Source organism: Tenrec ecaudatus, chromosome 9 (assembly GCF_050624435.1).
Source record: "Tenrec ecaudatus isolate mTenEca1 chromosome 9, mTenEca1.hap1, whole genome shotgun sequence".
NCBI lineage: Eukaryota > Metazoa > Chordata > Mammalia > Afrosoricida > Tenrecidae > Tenrec > Tenrec ecaudatus.
Genome location: NC_134538.1, coordinates 118883957 through 118897653, shown reverse-complemented (window position 1 = coordinate 118897653; position 13697 = coordinate 118883957). Strand labels below are relative to the sequence as shown.

The window sequence follows — 13697 nt, the reverse complement described above, 5'->3', positions numbered from 1 at the left end:
TCCCCAAAAGTCAACTTCCTTAAAAATAACAATAATCCCATCATTATACCCACATAATTAACAATAATAATTTCTTTTAAAATATTTCTTATAGTGCATCATGGTTCTTTTAAATTTAAGATACTCCTGCAGTGGCCTGCACAATGACTAAATACTTCGCACCTTTTTTGTTCTCTTTAAACTTCTATAACTTTCTTTTCTGAAGCAGACGGTGTTTAATATGACCTTCATTTGATGCAAATCCATTAATAACCTTTCTTTTTCCCTCATTAACTCAAAGTTAATAAATGTAGTGTTATTTAGCACATAGATGAGTCGAACTCTTTTGGGTTCATGTGGTAGAAAGCAGACTCTTCAATGGTTCTCAAGGATGGAGATGGAGGTAGAATTGTCATCAGTTATAACCATGGTGATATATAGTGCACGCTCTGTCCTAGTTATTAGTGGGTCATTCTGTGATGCCTTTTATTCTCAAAAATCACACATTTAGTAAAATGTATAGTTTTTCTAATTAGGACTTAATTTAGTAAAATATTCAAGAAATACATCTGGACCACTCTTACCATAGCTAGCTTTGAAATTTTTTCCTTTCTTTCAAATTTCAAATGTTTTTTATTCAAAGGTTCTCAAAAGAAAATAAAAGAAAAAAAAACTAACAATCTGATCAAATGTACAGTTCAAAAATGTCTTGGCATTTTAACAACAAGTTTTAGGAAACAAAGCTACAGAGTTCATCTTGAACTGGACAAATGAGTTACCACTGGCAGAGTTACAACTTGATCATATAGCTATCTCTATGAAAATATTTTTTCAATATGTACAAAAGGTCTTTCTTCATAAATTATATACAGAAGACATGTTTCCCAAATATTACCCAGACAAATATGGCACTTTACTAGATGATCTCTCCCTTCTGACTGAATGCTCAAATCTCCATCATAACTAAGGCAAAAAGTGTCCAGTAGTGAGAGACCCAGTTCTATAGACTGTAACTTCCCTCTGTTGTGGTCTCATCCTTTTAGTGTCTTCCACGATGTAATCATAAAGATGATTCCAGTGAACCGGAAATTAATATTTTAGTGATGTGACATTTCCTGATGGATTTTACATAGATGATCGAGGAAAGAACTTGATTGTTTTAGTCTAGATCATTCTTTCTTGGGGTTGGGGGTGGGAGGTATGATAGCTTGTATTCAAAGGGTTGGATTAACCAACTGTAAGTAGATGACTGCTCCTTTGGTGGGAGGTATTTGGGTGACAAGGAGCCAAACCAGGGTGATGGATGAATGGAGTCCCCCAAGAAAGGTAACATTTGGCACTTCCTTTAGTGTCTTCCTCCCCAAATTAAACACATTGCCACTGAGTTGATTCCATTATGGAGATGCTATAGGACAGAGCAGAACTGCTCCATGACTGTCATCTTTATGTAAGCTGACCTCCAAATGTGACTCTCTAGGAGAATCAGGTGGATTTTAACTGCTTACCTTTTGGTTAGCAACAGAGAGCTTTAACCACTGCACCACCAAGGTTCCTCCTTAAAGATCTTAAAATGCAAACCTATGACCATCAAGTCAATTCTGCCTTATTGTGACTCTATGTTGGGTTTCCAAGGCCGTACGTCTTCACAGGAGTGGATAAACTCATCTTCCTACCATGGGTCACTGACAGTGTCACCAGTGCCCCTTAAAGGTCTTGGGCACCTATAAACTTAGACGTAGACCCTGCCATTACATAGACCTGTTGTGGTGGATGGAGTCATTCAACTGACTCAGAATTACTTAGTTTTGATCATTTTTTGTTGTGCGCCAGCCAGCTGGTTCCAATGCACAGCAGATGGCAGCAGTACCCAGTCCTGCTCCCTACTTGCTGTGCGTAAACCCACTGGAGTTACCATCAGTCCATTTGGTTGAGGATAGTTCTCTTTTAAACGACTCTCTTCTGATTTCAGCATCATCACCTTCAAAGACCATTCTGGCTGCATTTCTTTCAAAACAGACTTGTGCATTCTTCTGGCACTTCATTTCTTTTCCCCCGATATCATAACTCAAAATACTCATTCTTTTGTCTTTTTTATTCATCGTATAATTCAAAGTACACACTGTTCTTTAGTCTTTCTTATTCTTTTTCCAGTTTTAAATCAATATAAGGAGAGGAATGAGAACACCAGGACTTTAAGGAGGTGCACCTTAGTCCTCAAAGTGACACCTTTGCTTTGGAATACCTTACAGAGATCTTTTTTTAAAATCATATTTATTGGGGGGCTCATACAACTCATCACATTTGCCCATCTTTCCTGCTTGATCTGTGTTGTATATTTGTTTTGTATTGCAGCGGCTGTTAGTAGGATGGGTATACTTTAAAAAAACATCCTACCTGCCTCTTGACCTAAATGCAGTGCAATAGCTGACTAGTAGAGCTCCCAATGACTGTCAAGTTGATTTGGAGTCATAATGACCAGGGATACAGAGCAGAACTGCCCTATAGTGTCGCCAAGGCTCTGCATCTTTGTAGAAGCAAACTGGCACATATTTCTCCCACAGCGTGGCCAGTGGATTCAGACCAGTGAACTTTCAGTTAGCAGTCAAGACCTGAACCACTGTGCTACCATGCTAAAACATTTACCTTCTTCCCTTGCCTAATCCCCTGTGTCCCCTGTGTTTTCTAACTTTATTCCGTCAGCAGCACATATGACTCACTCTTTCGTGTCACCAGATTTCTGGATTTTGTTGAAACACAAGTCATCCACTACATGCTCATTGCAAACCAAACTCAGTGTTCCACGTTACCAGGGTGATCATGAGATATAAAGTATATTAGAATTTAAAGGTCGTGTCTAGCATCAGGACAACTTGAATCTTCCTTATTAGTTTTTCTAAAAATTCGAATCTCATGCACATAGTACAGTTGCTCGCAACCTTAATCATTACTCTTTCCGACTCGTCCTTTACATGCCTCTCAAATATTATGTCATTTAGTCTGTCTTGGACCACTGCCTTGCTTCATCAGAAGAACGGGCCCTCTCTGTGGATTCAGTAACTCCGTGTGTGGCCGCTGCTGCGTCTACTTGCAGTACTCTAGAGAGCCGAGGTGGAGTGTACCGGGGCCAGCCAGATAGAAGCCACCCAGGAGTTGTTACGTGGGTTAACCACTCATTAATTGGACCAATGTGATAGCCATAGAGCCTGCAATTGTGCTTCTAACAGAGCCCAGTACATTGTTGTTGAGTAATAAGAATGTGGTACTTATCTTGGAACTGTTTTTATTGGCTGATGCCTTTAGAGATTCAACAACTGTTTGTAAATGCAGAAAGTCCTCAGTGTGTATTCAGTTCCTGCTTTTCTACTCACTGTGAGGGTATCTTGTGAAAACTCTTAAATATTAAATCACAAATTAAGTTTAGGCATTCTACTGTCCACTTCACTACCCAATTTAAATAGGTGATTTACTCAGATGACCTGTTCTCAGAGCTCTTTCATGACTTATGTCTCTATCTGTAGGCAGATAGGGAAGAATGGAGAGGTGACGCACAGAAGTTTACTGTCTAATGGTATCAGTCACAGATAATATGCAGAAGTTCAAGTGATTCTAGATGGCTGACTGTGTGTAGCACAAGGTGGCTGTTGAGAAGCCAAGCAGAAATGGTCCATGGATGGATTACCTCTGCTTTGCAACAGGAAAATGTGGTGAAGGAGATACAGTTTGATGCTGGATAGAGTATCACCAGACTGGTAGATCAAGAGGAAGGTACAGCATTGGCAACGGAGCAGGGAATGCCAGGAAAATGGTATGTTTGAGAGTATGTGGGGTGGTCAGCAGTAGGGGTTCCTGCAACTGCAGCTGGTTCAGTCAGCTGTAGCATAAAGCCCGCTGCATGGCCTTGGGGAACTAGGAATCCCAGTGCTGAGTGTCACCAATCCTGGACCCTGCCTCTCAAACAGGCTATGACGTCTTGGTGAATGGGAGCAGGAAACTGGACAATAGACCGGTCATAACATCCTTGTTTTTATATTCCGAGATGTCCACAATAACCGACAATCAGGAGGAGGAGTCTGGAAAAGGCTTCATGTAGAGGCCACTTTTAGGTGGGATGGATATTAAAGTAGGACCTGCATTCATGAGTAGCAGTTTAGAAATATTCTCATATTGCTCTAGGGTAACATTCAGTTAATTTTGACCGATAGAGATTTGGTATGACAGCAGAGGGTTGTCTTGGCTGTAATAGTTACTGAAGCATATCAGATTGTTCTTTCATGGAACAATGGGACAGGTTTGAACTGCCAACCTTTTGGTTAGCAGTCATGTGCATAACTATTAAGCTATCAAGATTCTTCATTTCTATGTTAGGATGGCTTAACTCTGGCAACTCAAATCATGAAGGGTTCCTAAATACATGAGAGTGAAGAAGGAAATTTGAGAATGGGTCCCAGATTTATGACTTGGGTGGCCGAAGGTAAAGAAACTCAAGAGGAGACAGTTCTGTGGAGCATACCACTGTATTCCCCTCAGTAATAAATGGTGTTGTTTATTGTGTCAGGTATGAAATCAATGGTTGTTGAATAAATATTATATGAGATGAAGCTATTATAACATGAAATATTTTTAAAATTATTTTACTGGGGGCTCATACAATTCTTATCACAATCCATACATCTATCCATTGTGTCAAGCACATATGTACATTTGTTGACATCATCATTCTCAAAACATTTGCCTTCTACTTGAGCCCTTAATATCGGCTGCTCATTATCTCTCTCCCTCCCTTCTCCCCCCTCCCTCTTGAACCCTTCATAATTCATAAATTATTATTTTTCATATGTTGCACTGTCTGATGACTCCCCCTCCCTCTTCTCTGCTGTCCATCCCCCAAGGAGGAGGCTATACCTAGATTCTTGTAGTCAGTTCCCCCTTTCTACCCCTCATTCCCTCCACCCTCCAGGCATCGCCACTCAAAACACTGGTCCTGAAGCAGTCAGAAGACTCTGTCCTGGATTCCCTGTGTTTCCAGTTGCTATCTGTACCAATGTACATCTTCTGGTCTAGCCAGATTTGTAAGGTAGAATTGGGATCATGATAGTGGGGGTAGGAAGCATTTAAGAACTAGAGGAAAGTTGTATGCTGCATTGTTGCTACCCTGCACCCTGACTGGCTCATCTCCTCCCCACAACCCTTCAGTAAGGGGTGTCCAGTTGCCTACTGATGGGCTTTGTGTCTCCAGTCTGCACTCACCCACATTTACAATGATATGGTTTTTTGCTCTTTGATGCTTAATACCTGATCCCTTTGACAGCTCGGGGTCACACAGGCTGGTGTGCTTCTTCCATGTGGGCTTTGTTGCTTCTAAGCTGGATGTCTGCTTGTTTATCTTCAAGCCTTTAAGACCCCAGATGCTATATCTTTTGATAGCTGGGAACCGTCAGCTTTCTTCACTATATTTGCTTATGCACACGTTTGTGTTCATTGATCGTATCAGGAAGTTAGGCACCCACTGATAAGATTTTTAGTTCTTTGATGTCTGATAACTGGTTCCTTCTACACCTCGTGGTCAGACAGGCTGGTGTACTTCGTCCATGTGGGTTTTGATGCTTCTCAGCTAGATGGCCGCTTGTTTATCTTCATGCGTTTAAGACCGCAGACATTATATCTTTTGATAGCCGATGAAATATTTTTAGATTACTTTTCATAGGGTTGCTTGGAAGCACTGTTTTCTACTTCATAAGACCCAAAGTTTAATATTATAATTATTGGCTGACCAATTAAACTTATTCCAATTGGGAATTAAAATGTAAATAAAATTAATTTATAATTTTAAAATTTAATTACAAAAGATATAATTTTTTAAGCTTTAGGTAATCTATACAAATAATGAAAACATTTGTTTTCAATTAAGCTTATTAATTTACACATCATGAAGTAGTTTTTCACAGACAAATATGTTTCATTTTGAGGATAACCTATGTATCTGAAACTAGTAAACTATATTATGGTAGAAAATAAAATTCAACTATGTAAGAAATAAAGTGTGCTTTTTGTTGGGAGGGGAGTAGATATACCTATGTGAAGTTACTAAGAATGCCTTATTCTATATTTTTAGGTGCCGGTGAATCTGGGAAAAGTACAATTGTAAAGCAAATGAAGTAAGTAAATTTAAAACACTAAAATTGATTTTTATATTGAAATGTATCCTCCCATCAAAGAAAGTAAACATATTAATTTTTTTATTTTCCCCTTCTCCTCCTTAGAATTATCCATGAAGCTGGTTATTCAGAAGAGGAATGCAAACAGTACAAAGCAGTGGTCTACAGCAACACAATCCAGTCAATTATTGCCATTGTTCGAGCCATGGGGAGGTTGAAGATAGACTTTGGTGACTCAACTCGGGCGGTAAGTTATTAAATTTGTGGAACCAGACCTGATGTGGCAGGGAGGGAGAACTTGAATGATAATTTCATACCACATAATCTGTGATTTATTTAGAAATGGAATTTTAAAAAAATAGAAGTGAACAGAATGAGTCAGAGGCTTTTAGACATGAGTGAATATGCAGGATTATATACTTTTCCTTCATCATTATTCTACTTTCCTTATTCATCAGAAGAGTTTTGGGCAGCTCAATAATTCTTGCAGTATTTTCTGTATAACAGTTATATTGGGCACCCCTGCATAACCATAATAACATAATAGTAAGTAAGCTGCTTACAGGGGCACTTCTTAAAATCTGTTTTTAGAATTTGGAATGCTGAAATGCTCTAATCATTGTATTCACACCCAGATTAAAAAGTAATCTTATAGAATGAACAATGCTGTTTATGTTTGTTTCATTTGGAATAGGAATCTATGACCTTTAAAGGGCACGCTTGGAGACAAAAGTATTGTTGCAGTTTTATCTTACTAGTAAGAAAAACGAATCCTGGAAGGTTACCATTAAATTTGAGGTTACCAGGAAATGTAAAACATCAGATTTAATTTTATATTAAAATGTATTCTCCCATCAAAGGAATTAAGCACTTTTGTTTTCTTTTCCCACTTATATATTATGATTTGAAGTTCAGAACCCAGTACTCACACTTTGGTTATTTGATCTGGCCTAGTCCCTTGCTTAGAGCTCGGCTGAAAGCGCTCCTTCCCCCTCTAGTCCACTGACGTCTCTCCATGGCCGCTTCGATGCTGGCCTCATCTTCTTATTTCATATTTGCTTGTTTGCATTACAGGCCTTCACTAGTCCAGTTTTCAGTAATAGAATCTCTAGCTTAATTTTTAAAACCAAAATTATTATATCCTTACTCCTACAAGTGCATTTCCTCCTTCTCGTTATATTTTGTATTCAATAGGCGTATTATATATTGAATTTTATATTCAATGTTAAGAGTGCTATGAATATTTTGTGTGTAGAGACTCTATTGCCTTTTCTTCCTGTATCATTAGGATCATTCACATTGACATATGCAAAGGGGCTTCAAAAAGTTCGTGGAAAAGTAGAATTCAAAGCTGATGGAATTTTCCCCACAAATTTATTTTAGAAGTGCTTGTGTGTGCCTTTGTCTGTGTCTGTGTATGTGTGTGTCTGTTACCTGACCCCAAAGCCCAACTGTTATTGAGTCATTTCCAATTCATAGCAATCCTATAGGAAAGTAGAATTTACTTCTTAGAGTTTCTGAGATTGTAAATCTTTATAGAAGCAGACAGCCTCGTCTTTCTTCACCAGAGTGGCTGTTGGGTTTCCACAATGACTTTGTGGTTAGCAGTCCAGTGCTTAACCCATAGTGCTACTATAACTCCTTTCTATCTATCTATCTATCTATCTATCTATCTATCTATCTATCTATCTATCTATCTATCTATCCATCTATCTATCTATCTATGTAGATACAGATATATATGGACCTGCATATACAGACATAAATATATGTGTGTATATGTATGTATGTGCACATATACACAAAGGGACTTCAGTTAGTGGAATGTTTTTATCATTTATTAATTCAATAGATTCTTCTTGAGTTCTAGTTTTACACAGAAGAGAATCACCCTTAGAGTAGGAAGTATTTATATAATTTTACTGTCTACTGATTTTAGCTGCGATCATTTAAACCTTTTACCAAATTCCCGTACATAATATTCAGCATTGGCATGTTGCCTGCACTGTTTAGAGGAAAACGATCTTAAGGAGGCAATGAAGGGTCTTTGCTCCTGCTCCTTAAATAGCCCATTAAGGAGGCAAAGGAGGAGCAGCCCGAGCAACTGTTAAGCGTATTTCTCTTTGTTGTTTTTCTTTTTTTCCCAAGGACTGTCATTTCCTATTTTTATGGGTTTTTTTTCTCTACATAACTTGGACTTCATCCCAGGACCAACTAGAAATCACAGCCATTTCAGCACAAGGCTTGGTTTTTGTTTTTCATTGGTTATCTGATAGACTTTCTGGAGCCATTGAGACTGGACAAAGCCCCCAAATGACTGCCCTGAGATAATCTTAAACTGAAACTATCTCCTGAAGCCTTACTTGAACATCAGAAACAGTTTATCTTAAGTCAGACAAGTTTTCCACGAGCATTTTTTCTTTCAAAGAATGACTTCAGTGAAATCCAGTTGACAAAGCAACTGGAAATAGCAGAAGGGCAGCATACAGGCAATGAGGTGATGTCGGTTGGGGGGCAGTCTGGAGAGGGATGACAAGTATGTGCACCGCGCTAGAAATGACACACACACCTCTGGATTCTCACCAGAAAGAAGACATGCATTGTGGAAATTCAATACAGAACAATGAAAATGTTTGTCTGATGTTTTGAAATCAACCCCTAAGTCTGCTTTTGTTTTGTTTCATTTTGCCAGTGTAAGTTTGGCCAGTAACATTTAGATTCAGAAGCTGTTTCATGGACAGTGTTCTTGTTGCCTTCAGCCGATGCTTCGTTGTTTTGTCTTAGCCATATTCAGTAACTCCTTTTCCAAAGGTCTCATAATTGCACATTATTTTAGATTGGTCTAAGCCATGCTTTGTGTTGCCTTACCTATACACAATTATTAAAATGCTAATCACTTCTTGGAATTGTGCTAACGAATATGAAGATGAATTAAACATGATCATTTTTCTCATGGAAATTTCTTTAGCCTGGACAGCAAGTGGCGGGAACATTTTTATTTTGACAACCATGTATTATTGTCAAAATGGTGTTTAGTTCCTGTTGCTTAATAACATTAATTGTTAGCATTAGAGTGAAATCCCTCACCTCCTTGTTCGTGTTCAGCTTTACAGAATACGAAGGCAATTATGCAGTTGTCTTCCAGATGATCTTGAGAATTGCCTTACTTTTTTCTCATCTTTGTTAAAATGCAAAATAAACAACAATAAAGACCCTTTACTATTTTGACCTGGTTTCTGTTCACTAACTACACAGATTAATTGGTGAGAATTTGCTAAGAAGATAGAAACATGTTAAAGATGGTGAATAATTTTCTCTGCTTTGCCTAATATTTGTCACTTTCCAGCTTTGCACAGAGATTGAACATCAGCTATTTAAAATGAGAGGAAACAGAATCCCTTTACATGCTGACAGAGAGCGATACAATTTGTCCTAGATATTCTGTCAGAACTTTCTTAGAACGTGGAGACTCAACCGTGGATACTGTGCCTATAATTGATATTGCTATCTTTCTGCTGTGGATTTCGGGAAGCAGTGTGTGTGGCTTTTGGGGATGTGTTGTGCCGTGCTTCACCTAGAGCTGTGCTACTCCAGGTGTCCTACGTGTATCAGTGTTCTGCCAACAAACTGCTACTTATTTGCACGAGTTACTGGTAGAAATGAAAGATTACACGTTTGGAAACCTATCGGCAGTTTTACTCTCTCCTATAATCAACTTGATGGCAATAGATTTATAGCAACTGACATTTTTATTTTAACTCTGCCAGTTAATAAATAGCAGATTTATGCTTTGTACAAGATTGTAATTTTATTTCTGTAGTAATATTGGCTTGGAAATAAGTTGGAAACACAAGAATAAACACCAAGACACAGGCAGGCTTCTGCCCTCAAATCACACACTCTTCTGAACCAGTCTTCCAGTCAAAGAGGTAGATACCTGCCAGGTGTCTCTATCACCCCCTTTATCTGTATGTCTTAAAAACCATGTTGACAGAGGAGACTTAGCCTTAGCTGGGATCAGTTTCTCATGGTGGGGGAAGTGGGAGAAACCATTTTGTTGCTGCCGTATAATATTGTGCTAACACCACCCCAAAGCAGCCTCCTATGACAGTGATAAGTGAGCCTCACAGGAAATTCAAATCAAGATGCAGGGGGGTGGGCAAGTATGTCTTGGATACGGTGATTATACTTCTTCTGTTGGTTGGTCAAGCACCCTCCTATGGGAAGAACTACTTTACAATTCTTATATAAAACTCAAGAGGAGAATCCACCCAGGGCTGTGTGTGTTCCTAATTAGACATTTCGACCTAGTTTCTACCCAGCTCCTGGTGATCCAGGCCTTGTGCCCTAGACCGCTGGAACTTTAGACTCCGTGCTTTAAAGACGCACTACATCCTTCATGGGCCACACCCAAAGGATTCCAGATGGAAAGCCCAATAAGCACATTGGCTTTTGCCTCAAACTCGCCTGTTGCAGATATATGGAACTACTGACATGCTTCTTTGGACTTAAGACCCAAATGTCCTAGTATGAGAAGAGGCAGAAGCCTGCCATTCCAAGGTTGTGGAATTGGTGGTTATTGGGCTTTGGTCCAGATCTCTGCTTGTGGGTATCCAAAGAATTATGTCCTGGCATTACCATGTTATTCATTATTTTAATGCTCTCTTGGCATGTATTAGTCTTGTAGGCATGGTTCTTCCTCTATTAATGACTGTTATTGGAAGTTTGGCTTTAACAGAAAGCATGATTGTGTAAATAGTAACCAGTAAACATTTAATCTATATACCGTAAGGCTACAGTTCATTAATTTTGATCTAAAAAACTGGCCTATATATGTAGAATTTCCTTTTCTCAACAGTGTTTTAAATTCTATAATATTTGCTAAATTATGCCTGAGGGATGTGATTTATAATGTTCCCTGTCAAAAAATGATAATGATGTTTCTAAAGTGAACCAGAGCCATATATAGACCATATACATATGAAGGAATATGGGGCTCACACTTAATTCTAGACCTCATCAAAGAACAATTAATTTTATGACATGAACCTCCTCAGAACTTGCTCTCATGAATAGCTAGCTTACTGAAGATCTGGGTACTTTGCAAATTGTGATGAAAAAAAGCAAAGAAAAAGAATGTGCCCATATATCAGAAAGACTTGCTTCTGGAGTCTTAAAGGCTTGTCTTAAAACAAACAACCATCTAAGTGAGGGGGTGAACTAAGTCTGCATGGAAGAAGTACTCCAGCCTGTGTGATCCAAGGATTGTAAATGTTAAAGCTAAATCAGAACTTAAAATCCGAACACTCGGTTTGCAAAGGGCTGTGATCAACAGTGGGAGATCCAAATCCATTTGTAGAGTCCCCAATGGATTAAGCCCCCAGTGAATTCCCATAGTTGAGGAATGGGAATGGCCTGGCTATCCGAGCAGAAACTCAAGTGGGATTTAGAAGATGTGGAATGCAGGGTATTGTTAATATTGGATGAATTGTGGCCGAAAGAGAACACCAGAAAAGTATTTGGTTGCATTTTATTGATCATACAAAGGAATTCATTTGTATGGTGCATGAAAAATCATGTATAACATTTCAAAGAATGGGAATTACTGAACACTAAGTTGTGCTCTCCCTCGGACGTATAATGAGTCAAGAGACAGTCACTTGAACAGAGCAAGGGATATTGTGTAATTAAATTACAATCAGTAGAAGAGCATGTCAGGATTGTATTCTGTTACCATTCTTTTGCTCTTTGTGTGCTGAACAAATAATCTGAGAAACTGGACTGTATGAAGAAGAACATGGCATTAACATTGGAGGGAGATGCAGGAGCAATCTTCAGTATATTGAAGATACAACCTGGCTTACTTGAAGCCCTTAATTATGGAGATCAAAGACGACACTACTCAGACTCAACTCAGTGCCATTGAGTCAATACTGACTCATAGGGACCCCCTCTGGCTTCCCGAGACTGTCACTGTTCCCAGGAGTAGAAAGGCCCATCTTTTCAGGTGGAGCTGTGCGAGTTTCACACTGCCAGCCAAGCAGAGAGCAGCCTAACGTATAGCCTGTCCACCACCAGGGCTCCCAGTAAACTGACTAGCACATTATTACACCTCACATTATGAACACCGGAATTCTCACAACTGGGCCGATAGCACCATACTCTTCAGTACAGTATCGAGGAAAGTGCACGGGGATCATGCATAATCTCTAGCCTCATTAGAGGCAAGGAGAGTCCAGTTCCTCGTCTGCCCAAGGATGATTCCTCTGAGGCAGAATTCAGTCATGCCTCCCCGTTCCGTCTTCCCCCATCATATTCCAACACCAGTCATCCCTCCAGCGCCAGCCTGCTTCTCTGCCACACAGGGCTCCCAGATAACACTCATGATTATGTGGATTGATTAGGTTACAAGGCAAGATCAGACAGCATTGTCCAGTGCAACTCTTGGGACATGCCAACAGGCGCTTCTCTTTGTAAGTCTAATCCTCAGTCTCTCAGCCACTGCAGCCCCTAGGCCTCCTCTCCAAAGACCTCGGCTTCACTTGTGTTGTGGGCCGGGAAGCCAGCTGCTCTGTCTCACAGTTTCCACACTGCTCTTCTGCTCTGTTTCATGGTCTCAGCGTTGCTCCTCTGCCGCCTCTCTACACGGGAATGGTGGACATTCTTCACCCGTAGCTTTTTACTCTTAGTGCCGCAGGATTATCTCCCTTCCTGTGTAGGAGAGAGCTTACTCCAAACCAGAGCACTAGCAAAACGGACCAATTCTCTCTTTAGAGCCCTGTACGCCTTATTTCCCTGCGCCCACCGAGCCATTTGGTGGAAATTACAGACTATGGATGAAGGAACCATACCAAATCATTTCACCTCACTGCAAGTAGCTGCACTACCAACATGTGATTATGTGATGCACACCAATTTTCTAGATTATACATGTTTGAAATATTGCATTAGTTTGCATGTTGAATGCTTGTTGGAGTGATAATGCATTTGATATAATGGTTAACATTTTGCTAAAACTTTGTTGCCTGTTTTACCTTTTTTTAAAAAAAATGAAGCTATTATTAAATTTAGAATTTCACATAAGGTTCTCATATGTGGCTCACATTATATTTCTGTTAGATTATAATGATCTCGAGCTGTTGATTACTTATGGATGAGCATAATTACAAATATTTGCATCCTCAAAACTTAAAGTTTATTAAGCTTGTGTACAGCATTCTTTCAGTTAAAAATGTTTCCATGATATCATCTTGTAAACTATGGGTATTTTTACTAGAAAGTGGAACTTACTTTTGTTTCTTGTGCCTGGGCTCGCAAATACCCATTCCAAACCCGCCAAGGAGCCCTGGTGGTGCAGTCCCTGCGTGCTTGACTTCTAATCGAAAGACTGGCAGGTGGAGCTTCCTGGGAGAAAGACTGGTGGTATCCCTTCTAGAACAGTGGTTCTCCACCTTCCTCATGCTGCGACCCTTATATGCAGTTCCTCATGATGTTGACGACCCCCCAACCATAACAATATTTTCATTGCTACTTCAGAGCTGTCATTTTGCTACTGTTATGAAT

At 39.5% G+C, this 13697-nt stretch overlaps 1 protein-coding gene across 1 annotated transcript in view; it reads left to right on the top strand.

Moving 5' to 3' along the window:
- The window catches only part of GNAI1 (G protein subunit alpha i1), an 85590-nt gene that overhangs the window by 46907 nt on the left and 24986 nt on the right, over positions 1–13697 (top strand). Inside the window, exons 2-3 of the mRNA XM_075558483.1 lie at positions 6092–6134; positions 6240–6381. Of these exons, the coding sequence (XP_075414598.1) occupies positions 6092–6134; positions 6240–6381 (185 nt within the window). The remainder of the gene's footprint in view (positions 1–6091; positions 6135–6239; positions 6382–13697) is intronic.